At 42.4% G+C, this 16,635-nt stretch overlaps 1 protein-coding gene and 1 non-coding gene across 9 annotated transcripts in view; both read left to right on the forward strand.

Annotated features, from left to right (window-relative positions):
• Positions 1–16,635, forward strand: part of LOC106582115 (nectin-4) — a 44,315-nt gene that overhangs the window by 19,873 nt on the left and 7,807 nt on the right. For 7 of the 8 annotated variants that reach the window (XR_006761192.1, XR_006761191.1, XM_045704640.1 and 4 more), the window contains exons 4-5: positions 1,699–2,004; positions 8,420–8,522. Coding sequence is in view for 6 of the 8 variants with exons in the window: in XM_045704640.1 (XP_045560596.1) it covers positions 1,699–2,004; positions 8,420–8,522 (409 nt within the window). In the remaining 2 variants the exon portion in view is untranslated. Of the gene's footprint in view, positions 1–1,698; positions 2,005–8,419; positions 8,523–12,558; positions 12,919–16,635 lie in introns of those variants that run through there. The other variant, XM_045704641.1, reaches the window with a different exon arrangement.
• trnae-uuc (transfer RNA glutamic acid (anticodon UUC)) lies at positions 11,008–11,083 on the forward strand. The gene has a single exon. It is a non-coding gene; the product is annotated as a tRNA-Glu (tRNA).

Consider the following 16,635-nt stretch of genomic DNA (forward strand, 5'->3'; position numbering starts at 1 on the left):
CAACATGATGCTGCCACCCCTGTGCTTCACAGTTGGGATGGTGTTCTTCGGCTTGCAAGCCTCCCCCTTTTTCCTCCAAACATAACGATGGTCATTATGGCCAGCAGTTTTATTTTTGTTTCATCAGACCAGATGGCATTTCTTCAAAGAGTACGATCTTCGTCCCCATGTGCAGTTGCAAACCGTAGCCTGGCTTTTTTATGGCGGTTTTGAAGCAGTGGCTTTTTCCTTGCTGAGCTGCCTTTCAGGTTATGTCGATATAGGACTCGTTTTACTGTGCATATAGATACTTTTGTACCTGTTTCCTCCAGCATCTTCACAAGGTCCTTTGCTGTTGTTCTGGGATTGATTTGCACTTTTCACACCAAAGTATGTTCATCTCTAGGAGACAGAACACGTCTCCTTCCTGAGCGGCATGACAGCTGCGTGGTCCCATGGTGTTTATACTTGCATGCTATTGTTTGTACAGATGAACGTGGTACCTTCTGGTCTTTGCTAATTTCTTTTGATTTTCCCATGATGTCAAGCAAAGAGGCACTGAGTTTGAAGGAAGGCCTTGAAATACATCTACAGGTACACCTCCAATTGACTCAAATGATGACAATTAGCCTATCAGAAGCTAACCAGAATAGAAAGAGGAGTGGGAGGCCCCGGTGCAGAACTGAGCAAGAGGACAAGTAAATTAGAGTCCCAGCATCCCGGAGTTGCCTCTTCGCTGTTGACATTTAGACTTGTGTTTTGTGGGTACTATTTAATGAAGCTGCCAGTTGAGGACTTGTGAGGCATCTGTTTCTCAAACTAGACACTCTAATGTACTTGTCCTCTTGCTCAGGCCTCCCACTCCTCTTTCTATTCTGGTTAGAGCCAGTTTGCGCTGTTCTGTGAAAGGAGTAGTACACAGCCTTGTACGAGATCTTCAGTTTCTTGGAAATTTCTTGCATGGAATAGCCTTCATTTCTCAGAAGAAGAATGTGTTACCAGTTTAGTGCTTTGTACTTTTCTGTGGAAATGAAACATGCTTTTTGTGTGTCTGTAGTTAGGTTTCCATCCAATTGGCGACAGATTTTCATGTGAATATTTTAGAATCCTCATAAAATATGTGTATTTTCCCACCAATCAGTGCATGACGACAGTGCACACAAAATGTACTTTTTCGCTTAAATTTTCATGTATCGAATAAACATCAAAAGTTACATTTGTTTCCATCGCATTTAACTCAACTGATAGTTTTGTCATAAAACTGTTGTGTTAAAATGTACCTACTCTGGTCTTGTCATTTGCGCTCTAGTTCGCAGATATTGTGTGGGTGGGCTGTGAGGGATGTCTAATGTGCATGATGAGATTATTATGGATAAGAGCGAGAATATTTGTATTTGTCAAAAGGCAGACAAGCATCTATTATCATGTCACCAGAATAAGATCCTTGATATGTATTAGAAAGCAGCATCAAGCTCATCACCTTGCACTTTCACCACCCTCTGAAACTTAATACCTCAGGTGCCGGTACCTCACACCAGAGGGTGAGCTAAAACCGGATTTGCTGTACAGTAAATGTGTAGATACTAATGAAGCTTATTGCAACATGAGCATTTGAATAAGTTTCACATGACTGGCTGTGTGTTTGTTTTTTCACTAAAATGTACAATTAGTGACTAGTTCATATTTTTTGTTCTCTATTTGTTTGTTTGCTGGTCATAGTACCTCCAGTGACGAGTGTTACAGTCGATGTCCCTCCTGTCATTGGAGAGAATGAGGTTTTCTTGGCATCCTGTTTGGCTGCTGGTGCCAAGCCACAGGCAGAAGTGAGGTGGAACACGGATGCATTCGGCAGTTTGGTGAGGACGGTGACCAACTCCACCCAGCACGCCAACGGCACCACCACGGTAGTCAGCCACCTGCTCGGGGTGCCAACCAGAGCAGCCAATCAGCAGCAGGTTCAGTGTGTGGTCAAGCAGTCTGCCCTGGCAACAGAGAGAACCCTGGCCTACACAATCAACATCAACTGTAAGTATGGACTCTCTGCCTTCACTGGCTGTGGGCCTAGTAGCACCTCTAACCTGTGTGTGTGTGTGTGTGGTAGGCCTCTACTCTACCCATGGAGCCTGTTCTGCGGCTTCTGCCCTGATCACATTTGGCAGGTGGTTAGGAAGTGCAACTCAGTTTCCACCTCTTTTTGTGGGCAGTGTGCGCATAGCCTGTCTTCTCTTGAGAGCCAGGTCTGCCTACGGCTGCCTTTTTCAATAGCAAAGCTATGCTCACTGAGTCTGCACATAGTCGAGGCTTTCCCTAATTTTGGGTTAGTCACAGTGGCCAGGTATTCTGTCACTGTGTACTCTCTGTTTAGAGCCAAATGGCATTCTAGTTTGATCTGTTTTTTTGTAAATTATTTCCAATGTGTCAAGTAGTTATATTTGAGTTTTCTCATAATTTGGTTGGGTCTAATTGTGTTGCTTTCTTGGGGCTCTGTGGGGTCTGTTTGTGTTTGTGAACCGAGCCTCATGACCAGCTTGCTTAGGGGATTATTCTCCAGCTTCATCTCTCTGTAGGTGATTGCTTTGTTATGGAAGGTTTGGGAATCGCTTCCTTTTAGGTAGTTGTAGAATTTAACGGCTTTTCTGGATTTTGATATTTAGCGGATATCGGCCTAATTCTGCTCTGCAGGCATTATTTGGTGTTTTACGTTGTACACTGAGGATATTTTTGCAGAATTCTGCATGCAGATTCTCAATTTGTTTTTTGTCCCATTTTGTGAATTCTTGGTTGGTGAGCAGACCCCACAACTATGAAGGGCAATGGGTTCTACAATTGATTCAAGTATTTTTAGCCAGATCCTAATTGGGATGTTGAATTTTATGTTCCTTTTGATGGCTTAGATGGCCTTTCTTTCCTTGTCTCTCAGATCGTTCACAGCTTTGTGGAAGTTAATTGTGGCGCTAATGTTTAGGCCGAGGTATGTATAGTTTTTTAGGTGCTCTTGGGCAACAGTGTCTAGATTGTGGTGTCTGTATTTGTGGTCCTGGCAACTGGAACATTATTTTTGTCGTACTGAGATTTACTGTCAGGGCCCAGGTCTGACAGAATCAGTGCAGAACATCTAGGTGATGCTCTAGACCATCCTTGGTTGTGGACAAAAGCACCAGATCATCAGCAAACAGTAGACATTTAACTTCAGATTCTAGTAGGGTGAGCCCGGGTGCTGCAGACTGTTCTAGTGCCCTCGCCAATTCCTTGATATACACAGTGCATTCAGAAAGTATTCAGACCCTGTTTCTTTTTCCACATTTTACGTTACAGCCTTATTCTAAAATGTATACATTTTCCCCTAATCAATCTATACAAAACACCCCATAATGAAAAAGGAAAAACAGGTTTTTCAAAATGTTTGCAAATTTATAAAAATAATGAAATATCACATTTACTTAAGTATTCAGATCCTTTACTTAGTACTTTGTTCAAGTACCTTTGGCAGTGATTACAGCCTTTAAGTATTATTGGATATGATGATACAACCTTGGCACACCTGTATTTTGGAGTTACTCCCATTCTTCTTGCAGACCCTCTCAAGCTCTGTCAGGTTGAATGGGGAAGAGTCACTGCACAGCTATTTTCAGGTGTCTCCAGAGATGTTCGATCGGTTCAAGTCTGGGCTCTGGCTTGGCCACTCAAGGACATTCAGAGACTTGTCCCGAAGCCACTCCTGCGTTGTTTTGGCTGTTTGCTTAGGGTCGTTGTCCTGTAGGAAGGTGAACCTTTGCCCCAATCTGAGGTCCCGAGCGCTCTGGAGCAGGTTTTCATCAAGGATCCCTCTGTACTTTGCTCCCTCCAAGCCAGAAATAATCAGACACCCATTTTTCAAGCTAGCATATAATGTCACAAAAACCCAGAAGACAGCTAAATGCAGCACTAACCTTTGATGATCTTCATCAGATGACACACCTAGGACATTATGTTATACAATACATGCATGTTTTGTTCAATCAAGTTCATATTTATATCAAAAAACAGCTTTTTACATTAGCATGTGACGTTCAGAACTAGCATACCCCCCGCAAACTTCCGGGGAATTTGCTAACAATTTACTAAATTACTCACGATAAACGTTCACAAAAAACATAACAATTATTTTAAGAATTATAGATGCAGAACTCCTCTATGCACTCGATATGTCCGATTTTAAAATAGCTTTTTGGTGAAAGCACATTTTGCAATATTCTAAGTACATAGCCCAGCCATCACGGGCTAGCTATTTAGACACCCGGCAAGTTTAGCACTCACCAATATCAGATTTACTATTATAAAAGTTTGATTACCTTTTGTTGTCTTCGTCAGAATGCACTCCCAGGACTGCTACTTCAATAACAAATGTTGGTTTGGTCCAAAATAATCCATCGTTATATCCGAATAGCGGCGTTTTGTTCGTGCGTCCCAGACACTATCCGAAATGGTAAATCAGGGTCGCGCACATGGCGCAATTCGTGACAAAAAAAATCTAAATATTCCATTACCGTACTTCGAAGCATGTCAACCGCTGTTTAAAATCCATTTTTATGCAATTTTTCTCATAAAAAAGCGATAATATTCCGACCGGGAATGTCCATTTAGCTAAATAGAGGAAAGAAAACGAAGCTTTCGGTCGACGCGGGCACGAGCCTGAGTCTCACAGTACTGTAACCAGCCACTACCCAAACGCGCTACTTTGTTTCAGCCAGAGCCTGCAAAGCCACGATTCAGCGTTTTGCCGCCTTCTGAGAGCCTATGGCAGCCGTAGGAAGTGTCACGGGACAGCTAAGATCCTCACTCTTCAATAAACAGAGACAAGAAGAACGACACCTTGTCAGACAGGCCACTTCCTGCATGAAATCTTCTCAGGTTTTTGCCTGCCATATGAGTTCTGTTATACTCACAGACACCATTCAAACAGTTTTAGAAACTTTAGGGTGTTTTCTATCCAAAGCCAATAATTATATGCATATTCTAGTTACTGGGCAGGAGTAGTAACCAGATTAAATCGGGTACGTTTTTTTATCCAGCCGTGAAAATACTGCCCCCTAGCCATAACAGGTTAACAAATCATGTCCAATCAATTGGATTTACCACAGGTGGACTCCAATCAAGTTGTAGAAACATCTCAAGGATGATCAATGGAACCAGGATGCTCCTGAACTCAATTTCGAGTCTCATAGCAAAGGGTCTGAATACTTATGTACAGTTGAAATTGGAAGTTTACATACACTTAGGTGGAAGTCATTAAAACTTGCTTTTCAACCACTCCACACATTTCTTGTTAACTTCTTGGGGCTATGTGGGACGCTAGCGTGCCACCCGTGGTGCACCCTATCAACAGCAGGTGCATTTCAAGAGCGGCAAATTTGAAACCAAATAAATGTCAAAATTCAAATTTTTCAAACATACAACTATCTTACACCCTTTGAAAGATAAACATCTCCTTAATCTAACCACGTTGTCCGATTTCAAAAAGGTTTTACGGCGAAAGCATAAAGTTAGATTATGTTAGGAGAGTACATTGACAATAGCTGTGTGTAATGTTTTGTCAATTCAAAGACAGGGTCACCAAAACCATAAAACCAGCTAAAATGATGCACTAACCTTTTACAATCTCCATCAGATGACACTCCTAGGACATTGTTAGACAATGCATGCATTTTTAGTTCTATCAAGTTCATATTTATATCCAAAAACAGTGTTTTACTATGGCATTGATGTTGAGGAAATCGTTTCCCTCCAATAACCGGCAGTCAAGTCAGCACCACAAATTAAATAATTAAAATTAGAAAACATTGGTAAAATATTATATTGTCATTTAAAGAATTATAGATTTACATCTCTTGAACGCAATCAACTTGCCAGATTTAAAAATAACCTTACTGGGAAATCACACTTTGCAATAATCTGAGCACTGCGCCCAGAAAAATATGCTTTGCTATACAGACAAACGGCCATGTTTGAGAGATCTAAAATCGAAAATACTATGTAAATAATCCATTACCTTTGATTCTCTTCATCAGATGTCACTTCCCGGAATCCCAGGTCCATAACGAATGTAGTTTTGTTCAAAAAAGCTCATCATTTATATCCAAAAAGATCCGTGTTGTTAGCACATGATCTAAGCCAGCCGGACTTCTCGTCATGAACGAGGGGAAAAAATATATTTACGTTCGTTCAAACATGTCAAACGTTGTATAGCATAAATCATTAGGGCCTTTTTAACCAGAACATGAATAATATTCAAGGTGGACGAATGCATTCTCTTTTAAAACGTTTTGGAACGAGGGTACCCAACATGACCTCGCGCCAGAGTCTAATCGGCCATCACCATTCCAAGGCTCTTGTTCGGTCAGATCTCATAGTAGAAGATTCAAAACACTTTGTAAAGGCTGGTGACATCTAGTGGAAGCAATAGGAAGTGCCAAAACATTAATCAGCCCCTGTGTGTTTCAATGGCATAGGCTTAAAGGTAATTCAACACATCAGGTATCCACTTCCTGTCAGAAAATGTCTCAGGGTTTTGCCTGCCAAATGAGTTCTGTTATACTCACAGACACCATTCAAACAGTTTTAGAAACTTTAGGGTGTTTTCTATCCATATATAATAAGTATATGCATATTCTAGTTACTGGGTAGGATTAGTAACCAGATTAAATCGGGTACGTTTTTTTATCCAGCTGTGAAAATACTGCCCCCTAGCCCCAACAGGTTAACAAACTATAGTTTTGGCAAGTCGGTTAGGACATCTACTTTGTGCATGACACAAGTAATTTTTCCAACAATTGTTTACAGACAGATTATTTCATTTATAATTCACTGTATCACAATTCCAGTTGGTCAGAAGTGTACATGCACTAAGTTGACTGTGCCTTTAAACAGCTTGGAAAATTCCAGAAAATTATGTTATGGCTTTAGAAGCTTCTGATAGGTTAATTGACATCATTTGAGTCAATTGGAGGTGTCCCTGTGGATGTATTTCAAGGCCTACCTTCAAACTCAGTGCCTCTTTGCTTGACATCATGGGAAAATCAAAAGAAATCAGCCAAGACCTCAGAAAAACAATTGTAGACCTCCACAAGTCTGGCTCATCCTTGGGAGCAATTTCCAAACGCCTGAAGGTACCACGTTCATCTGTACAAACAATAGCATGCAAGTATAAACACCATGGGACCATGCAGCCGGCATACCACTCAGGAAGGAGACGTGTTCTGTCTCCTAGAGATGGACGTTCTTTTTGCGCGAAAAGTGCAAATCAATCCCAGAACAACAGCAAAGGACCTTGTGAAGATGCTGGAGGAAACGGGTACAAAAGTATCTATATCCACAGTAAAACGAGTCCTATATCGACATAACCTGAAAGGCCGCTCAGCAAGAAAGAAGCCACTGCTCCAAAACCACCATAAAAAAGCCAGACTACGGTTTGCAACTGCACATGGGGCCAAAGATGTTACTTTTTGGAGAAATGTCTTCTGGTCTGATGAAACAAAAATACAACTGTTTGGCCATAATGACCATCGTTATGTTTAGAAGAAAAAGGGGGAGGCTTGCAAGCCGAAGAACACCATCCCAACCGTGAAGCACAGGGGTGGCAGCATCATGTTGTGGGGGTGCTTTGCTGCAGGAGGGACTGGTGCACTTCACAAAATAGATGGCATCATGAGGCAGGAAAATTATGTGGATATATTGAAGCAACATCTCAAGACATCAGTCAGGAAGTTAAAGCTTGTTCGCAAATGGGTCTTCCAAATGGACAATGACCCCAAGCATACTTCCAAAGTTGTGGCAAAATGGCTTAAGGACAACAAAGTCAAGGTATTGGAGTGGCCATCAAAAAGCCCTGACCTCAATCCTATAGAAAATATGTGGGAACAACTGAATAAGCGTGTGCGTGCAAGGAGGCCTACAAACCTGACTCAGTTAACCCAGCTCTGTCAGGAGGAATGAGCCAAAATTCACCCAACTTATTGTGGGAAGCTTGTGGAAGGCTACCTGAAACGTTTGACCCAAGTTAAACAATTTAAAGGCAATGCTACCAAATACTAATTGAGTGTATATAAACTTCTGACCCACTGGGAATGTGATGAAAGAAATCATTCTCTACTATTATTCTGACATTTCACATTCTTAAAATAAAAAAGACAGGGAATTTTTACTAGGATTAAATGTCAGGAATTGTGAAAAACTGAGTTTAAATGTATTTGGCTAAGGTGTATGTAAACTTCCGACTTCAACTTTAAATAAGGCATCCCTGTCTCACCGCACGGCCCTGTGGAAAGAAATGTGTGTGTTGCCATTTTTAAACGCACACTTGTTTGTGCATACGGATTTTGTAATGTGTGTTTTTTTCCCCCAACACAACTTTCCATCAATTTGTATAACAGACACTCATGCCTCTCTCCCTCCCTCTCCATAGATCCACCTCAGACAGTGAACATCACTCTTAGTGAGGCCTCCCCAGCCACAGTGTTCCTATGTGTAGCAGACAGCAACCCAAAAGCCATCTACACCTGGACCAGGTAGCCTATGCTTTCACACACCTACAGTGCCTTTAGAAGGTATTCAGAACCCTTGACTTATTCCACATTTTGTTGTTACAGCATGAATTCAAAATTTATTAAATTGATTTATTTTCTTCTGCACACAATACCCCATAATGAAAATGAAATGCATAAATATCTTATTTATTTAAGTTTTTCCACCCCTGAGTCAATACATGTTAGAATCACCTTCGGCAGTAATTAAAGCTTTGAGTCTTTCTGGGTTAAGTATCTAAGAGCTTTTCACACCTGGATCGTGCAGCATTTGCCCATTTATTGTTTTACAAATTGTTTAAGCTCTCAAATTGGTTATGTATCATTGCTAGACAACTATTTTCAAGTCTGGCCATAGATTTTCAAGTAGATTTAAGTCAAAACTGTAACTTGGCCACTCAACGACATTCACTGTCTTCTTGGTAAGTAACTCTAGTGTAGATTTGGCCTTGTGTTTGAGGTAATTGTGCTGCTGAAGGATTAATTAATCTCCCAGTGTTTGGTGGAAAGCACACTGAACCAGGTTTTCCTCTAGGATTTAGCCTGTGCTTAGCTCTATTCGGTTTCTTTTTTATACAGTCCTTAATGATTACAAGCATACTCATAACATGATGCAGCCACAACTCTGCTTAAAATGCATGTTTTGGAATATTTGAATATTTGTATTCTGTATAGACTTCCTTCTTTTCACTCTGTCAATTAGGTTTGTATTGTAGAGTAACTACAATGTTGTTGATCCATCTCCTATCACAGACATTAAGCTATGTAACTGTTGTAAAGTCCCCATTGGCCTCATGATGAAATCCGTGAGCGGTTTCCTTACTCTCCGGCAACGAAGATAGGAAGGACGCCTGTATCTTTAATAAAAATATCAATAAATGGTGTGGGGGGGGGTAGATCAGCTTTAATATCGAAGATAAATTGTAGCTTCCATCAATATAATTATCTAAATTTTCAATCCCCCATGTATTTTTTTTGTATGTGTATATAGATATATTCTGTACATACTCATTCCAGGGTTTTTCTTTATTTTTACAATGTTCTGCATTGTAGAAAGTAGTGAAGACATCAAAACTTTGAAATAACACATATGGAATTGTGTAGTAACCAAAAAAGTGTTAAACAAATCAAAATACATTTTAGATTTGAGGTTCTTCAAAGTAGCCACCCTTTGCCTTGATGACTGCTTTGCACACTCTTGCAATCCAATATTTATTTTTTCATTTCATGCTGTTGGTGGTAAGTGCATTTGATTTAGCGGCCCTGGCGTTGAGAAGGCAAAGTGTTCCCATTTTGAACTATTTAATATGTCTGAAGGTAAAACTCTGCCTACCAAGCAAGTCCAGGGAGTAAATCAAGTGCACCTATAGGCGTACCCCTGGCCATTCAGATCACCGTGTCTGCAGTTTCCTCACGCCTTAGACTGTAAAAAGAAGCCTCGAACACACAGCAAAATTGATCATGTGAGATTTCAAAACTTTTAAAACCATGACTAGAGAGAGACTCAACGAATACAGCAAAGAGCTGCTGTTTTTGAGTATGGACATATTTAAGTTGTTATTCATTGACCCCAACATATACATTCCTTATACATGTAAAGTAATCAATAAGTTTTAGAATGATAACATGAATAAGTATATTTCAAGCTAGAATACAACAGTCCCTCTTTTTTGAATAGTAGCTCTATACTGTTCAAAATGATATAAACTTTGAAATTACTTATAAATGAACAGAAGAGAAAACATGATTAATATTCTCAATTGATTTGTATGTTTACACCTCCAAGACTTATGGCCTCTGACTATGTAGTCTTCTTCCATGGCTTTAGGCCCTGGTCTCAAACTTATAATCACACTATACACACTCTTACCCCCCACCCCCCCTATCTGCCATTACCCCTCCTGTTGTACAACTGATAAAGAATTTCAGCTGGAGCTTGTGACTTTCTCTTCCTCCTTCGGGTTCCTAAGAGAGTGATAGCAAAAGTCTTGAAATGAACAAGAAAACACAAAATATAACAAGTATTAGTAATGCGTTAAGCTATGCATATTGATATATAGCAAAAACCGAAGTTTGATAACATGACGATTGCCACCTCCCTTAGCCTGACTCTATACCTTCAGGATACTGTTCTGCTGGGGTCCACAAAAATGAAAGCCCTAAGAAAAAAAAAACATGCTTTCACCCTGTCTTCCCCGTCAGTTAGCAGGTGTTCCCACGCCATATCACCCTCACTTCGCCCTCTATTTGCATGCTATGTGCAGTTGACTAATATAATACTAATACAAACCCTTCCCCCTCCTGAGTCTAGGATGTGCAATGAATCTCTGTGGCTAGGCAGGTGGTGTTATTGTCCCATCCCAAGTCTTGAACCTTTGGTACTCCCCCACACATCTCCCGGTCTTCTTATCAGTCAGGAGAAGCTTTTGGTCGCATCTGGCTCTGGACTTTGTTACGGGATTGCCCGTGTGGTCCCGTGTGGCTCAGTTGGTAGAGCATGGTGTTTTCAACGCCAGGGTTGTGGGTTCGATTCCCACGGGGGACCAGTACGGGGGGAAAAAATGTATGAAATGTATGCATTCACTACTGTAAGTCGCTCTGGATAAGAACGTCTGCTAAATGACTAAAATGTAATGTAAAAATGGAACACGGTCATTCTGACTATTGTGGACAGATTCAGCAAGTTCGCCCACTTTGTACCCATCTCCAAGCTTCCCTCTGCCTCCGAGACGTCCGAGATCCTGGTTCGGGAGGTTTTCAGGGTCCACGGGTTGCCCAGTGACATTGTTTCCGACCGTGGTCCTCAGTTTACCTCTGCTGTCTGGAAATCCTTCTGTTTGGCCATTGGAGCTACAGTCAGTCTGACATCTGGATTTCACCCCCAATCTAATGGTCAGGCGGAGAGAGCCAACCAGAAGATGGAATCCACGCTGCGCTGCCTTGTCTCGTCCAACCCCGCCTCTTGGGCCTCTCAGTTGCCGTGGGTCGAGTATGCCCATAATACTCTCCCTACATCTGCTACTGGGATGTCTCCCTTCCAGTGCCTGTATGGTTACCAACCTCCCTTGTTTCCTTCTCAGGAGAAGGATCTCGCGGTACCCTCGATCCAGGCCCACATTCGTCGTTGCCACCGGACCTGGCATAGGGCCAGAAAGGCTCTCCTTAGAGTTTCTGACCGTTATCAGCTCCAGGCGAATCGTCGCCGGATTCCAGCTCCAGTTTATGCTATTGGAGATAAGGTATGGTTGGCTACACGGGATCTTCCTCTGCGGACGGAATCAAGGAAACTGTCACCTAAGTTCATTGGTCCGTTTGTGGTGGAGAGGGTGATTAATCCCGTTGTAGTTCGACTTAAGTTGCCTAGAACTCTGAGTCCACCCCACCTTTCATGTCTCCTGCCTCAAGCCTGTGCACCTCAGTCCTCTGCTACCGCCTCCTCCTCCTCCGCCTCGGATGATCGGAGGTGGTCCAGTCTACACGGTGCGCCGCATTATGGATGCCAGACAGCGGGGTCGGCGTTTTCAGTATCTCGTGGACTGGGAGGGGTATGGTCCTGAGGAGAGGAGTTGGATTCCTCGGCATCAAATCCTGGACAATTCCCTCCTTACTGACTTCTACCGCCTCTACCGCCTCCATCCTGGCGCTCCGGGTTGTCCGCCCGGTGGCGTTCGTCGGAAGGGGGGGTACTGTCAGGAATCCCGCTTCCTTAGTCTGTTTCTGCCTGAGATGACTGTTTTTGTTTGAGTGTTGTCTAAGGTTCCTGAACGCACCCTGTCTGGTTGCCAGGCAACGAGGTTAGGCAGGATATCTATTTATTACCCGCACCTGCATCTCATCAACCTTCTGCACACCTGGTCCTGATCTTCACCTCTTCTTAAACCCTGAGCTGACATCCATTCCCTGCCGGATCGTTCGCAACGAACAGTATGTTGTGCCAGCGTATCAGCCTCATGTTTCCTGAGCTAGTTTTGTTGTTTTGTGCTTGTTACTGGTTACTCACTCCCATTTACTCTGTCTACAGTCATTCTCCCGGAACATTCAACTCCCTTGCCTGGCCGTCGGTGGATACAGTGACTTCATTGGATCAACCCATTTACTCTCATCAACTCACCTCCGCTGCCGCTCCGTCTCCTGGATCACTCAAATTACACATCAAGACTACCAATAAATACTCACCTTCATTTTACTCACCTTGTCCTGGTCTGCTTCTGGGTTCTGTCTTAGAGAATCGTGACACAGATGTTGCACAATCCAGGTGTGGAAATGTCTTAGAGACTTGCCCAGAAAGAATCACATCTGTAGTCCTTGTCGAAGGTGGTCTACAAAGTATTAACTGAGATTTCTCTTTCCATTTCAATAAATGTGCAAAAATTTCCCCAAACATGTTTTCACTTTGTCATTATGGGGGTGTGTAGATGGGTGAAAACATTTTTTTCATCGATTTTGAATTCAGGCTGTAACACAACAAATGTGGAATAAGTCAAGCGGGGTATGAACACTTTCTGAAGGCACTGTAATAATAAAAGTTATTGGCAAATCAGCCAATGCCTTCATGGTCCTCTTCCTTAACATCCTAATCTGCTATGAGTCTGACCTCATCAGAGCTGTCAGCGGCCGCCTCCTAGAGACTGCAGTAGGCAAGCGTACCCGCCTTCTTCTCTATCCATCTCTACCACTACAAAATATATAACATTATACTGTATACTGTAATTAGTTGCCTTGTTTCATAAATCCATAACACATTACTATAAAAACTTTTTTGTCATTAAAGGGCTATAGACTAACCAGAATGATTTACAGCAAACCATTTCACACTTGTCTAGATAGGTTCATCCTTCACATGGATGTGTGGTGGGTGATCATGATGGATAAGTCATCAGCTGATCATGGACAGTGATAGGATGTCATATTTTGTGTTTGTTCCACTATCTAACTAAATTAGGATTTAGTAATTGTAGTCATCTAGCTAGCGAACTACCTAAGTACAATAGTAGAAAAACCATATCAGAAAACCTGATGGATAGCTAGACATCTTTTACATGGTAGCTAGCTATATTCAGAGATTTCTTTTCTACAGTATTCACAACATAGACACAATTACAATATTTTATAGAATAACATTTCATCAATTACATGTGGAAAAATGTATTTGTGTGAAAATTAGCAAGCCAGCAGCAGGTGACACAATGTGAATTCTCTCCTCGCCTTCCCTCTCCCTACTGTTAGCTTTGAGCTATCATTGTCTAGCTGGCTAGGTTTAGGATATTTACTAGCCAAAACCAGTGACAAACTCGGCTATGCTATCGACATATGGCAGTACATAACTTGCTTATTTTGCCAGCTAGAAAGAAATGGCCACAAATTAATTCAGAATCAGAGGGAGGATAGATAGCTAGCTAGAGCAATAGCTAACGCTACCTGCTGCCTCTTCAAGCAGCATTGCAACTAACATTATTCAGCGCTGCAAATACAGACCTTTTTATCAAAATGATTTAGTCTTTCAAGTGACATTATTGATAAAACATGTCATAACCAATTTGACAACTTTCTTACCTCAACTGATCCACCAGGTTTCCATTTTGAAGCTATCACCTACTGGGGCAATTAGGCTAATGGAGGATTTGCTCCGTGACTTTTAATTGAAGTAAAAAAAAAAATCCCAAACATAAATCCCTAAACATATTATCTATTTTTAGCTCATGTTGTCAAGTGTAAATGGCAGTTTTCAGAAATAAAATCTGTGATTGGACGGTAGTGTTGTTAAGGCTTTAAACAATCAAACTTTATTCCGAAATTAGAATGCTCTGGCTGGAAAGGGTTTTAAATATGAACATGAACTTTCTAGCGACCAACTGTCATTAAGTTACAGGAAAATGCATAGTAACCTCTTAACAGTGCAGCTCTTGATTGTCACAAGCGCTTGCAAAGATTGTAGAACTGGGAGTGGACAAATGAGATGCTCAACCTTTATCAACAAAGCTATAAAACCACTTAATTTGGTACAACACTTCCACTAACGGTTGGCACAAATGCAACAGATTTGTTGTCCCGAAATATGAAAATGAGCCCATGCCAGCACATTCCCCGATCAACATTTCAAACTGCAGTAAATGTAAGGTAAATAAGTCATTTTCAAAAATAACACCTGATTTCAACTGTAAAAATACAATATTTTTACTGCAACTCGGTAGCTTGTAACTTTCTGTCAAATTACAGGTAATTTTTAAGTGTGTGCCATTAGGACATCTGATGTATCCCATAAGTATAACTGTAGAACCTGTCATTTGTTCTACCTGGAATAAGAGAGTTCAAATGGGTTCCCCTACCTACAGGTACAAAAAAAAGGGTTCTATGTAGTGATGTTAGGTTTGATACCGAAGCTCTGAGGCATGTGCCGAAATCGCTAAGCAGCTAACATTCGAAGCAGTGTACAGATGCGTATCACTTTATCACAAGTATGCCGATGACGTCCAAAGCTTAGTTGGATCACGTGCTTTTTCAAAATGTGAGATCCCGCTGATTTCGCAATAGTTCCAGTGCTTTCATCGATTCCAAGCTGCTTTCAAACACCAACCTCTACTGGACACCGTACTTACAAATATTGTAAGGATTTTGTACATGTAGTTTCACCTGACCGGTAGTTTAGCAGGTAGAGTAGGGAACTATGGAACATTGAGGGTATGTGGTCGAATCCCCTTGAAGGCATACTACACTGCTCCAAAAAATAAAGGGAACACTTAAACAACACAATGTAACTCCAAGTCAATCACACTTCTGTGAAATCAAACTGTACACTTAGGAAGCAACACTGATTGACAATAAATTTCACATGCTGTTGTGCAAATGGTATAGACAACATGTGGAAATTATAGGCGATTAGCAAGACACCCCCAATAAAGGAGTGGTTCTGCAGGTGGGGACCACAGACCACTTCTCAGTTCCTATGCTTCCTGGCTGATGTTTTGGTCACTTTTGAATGCTGGCGGTGCTTTCACTCTAGTGGTAGCATGAGACGGAGTCTACAACCCACACAAGTGGCTCAGGTAGTGCAGCTCATCCAGGATGGCACATCAATGCGAGCTGTGGCAAGAAGGTTTGCAATATCTGTCAGCATAGTGTCCAGAGCATGGAGGCGCTACCAGGAGACAGGCAGTACATCAAGAGACGTGGAGGAGGCCGTAGCAGGGCAACAACACAGCAGCAGGACCGCTACCTCCGCCTTTGTGCAAGGAGGAGCAGGAGGAGCACTGCCAGAGCCCTGCAAAATGACCTCCAGCAGGCCACAAATGTGCATGAGTCTGCTCAAACGGTCAGAAACAGACTCCATGAGGGTGGTATAGGGCCCGACGTCCACAGGTGGGGGTTGTGCTTACAGCCCAACACCGTGCAGGACGTTTGGCATTTGCCAGAGAACACCAAGATTGGCAAATTCGCCACTGGCGCCCTGTGCTCTTCACAGATGAAGCAGGTTCACACTGAGCACATGTGACAGACGTGACAGAGTCTGGAGACGCCGTGGAGAACATTCTGCTGCCTGCAACATCCTCCAGCATGACCGGTTTGGCGGTGGGTCAGTCATGGTGTGGGGTGGCATTTCTTTGGGGGGCCGCACAGCCCTCCATGTGCTCGCCAGAGGTAGCCTGACTGCCATTAGGTACCGAGATGAGATCCTCAGACCCCTTGTGAGACCATATGCTGGTGCGGTTGGCCCTGGGTTCCTCCTAATGCAAGACAATGCTAGACCTCATGTGGCTGGAATGTGTCAGCAGTTCCTGAAAGAGGAAGGCATTGATGCTATGGACTGGCCCGCCCGTTCCCCAGACCTGAATCCAATTGAGCACATCTGGGACATCATGTCTCGCTCCATCCACCAACGCCACGTTGCACCACAGACTGTCCAGGAGTTGGCGGATGCTTTAGTCCAGGTCTGGGAGGAGATCCCTCAGGAGACCATCCGCCACCTCATCAGGAGCATGCCCAGGCGTTTTAGGGAGGTCATACAGGCATGTGGAGGCCACACACAATACTGAGCCTCATTTTGACTTGTTTTAAGGACCTTACATCAAAGTTGGATCAGCCTGTAGTGTGGTTTTCCTAT

The sequence above is a fragment of the Salmo salar genome, chromosome ssa21 (assembly GCF_905237065.1).
Source record: "Salmo salar chromosome ssa21, Ssal_v3.1, whole genome shotgun sequence".
In the NCBI taxonomy this organism is placed as follows: Eukaryota; Metazoa; Chordata; class Actinopteri; order Salmoniformes; family Salmonidae; genus Salmo; species Salmo salar.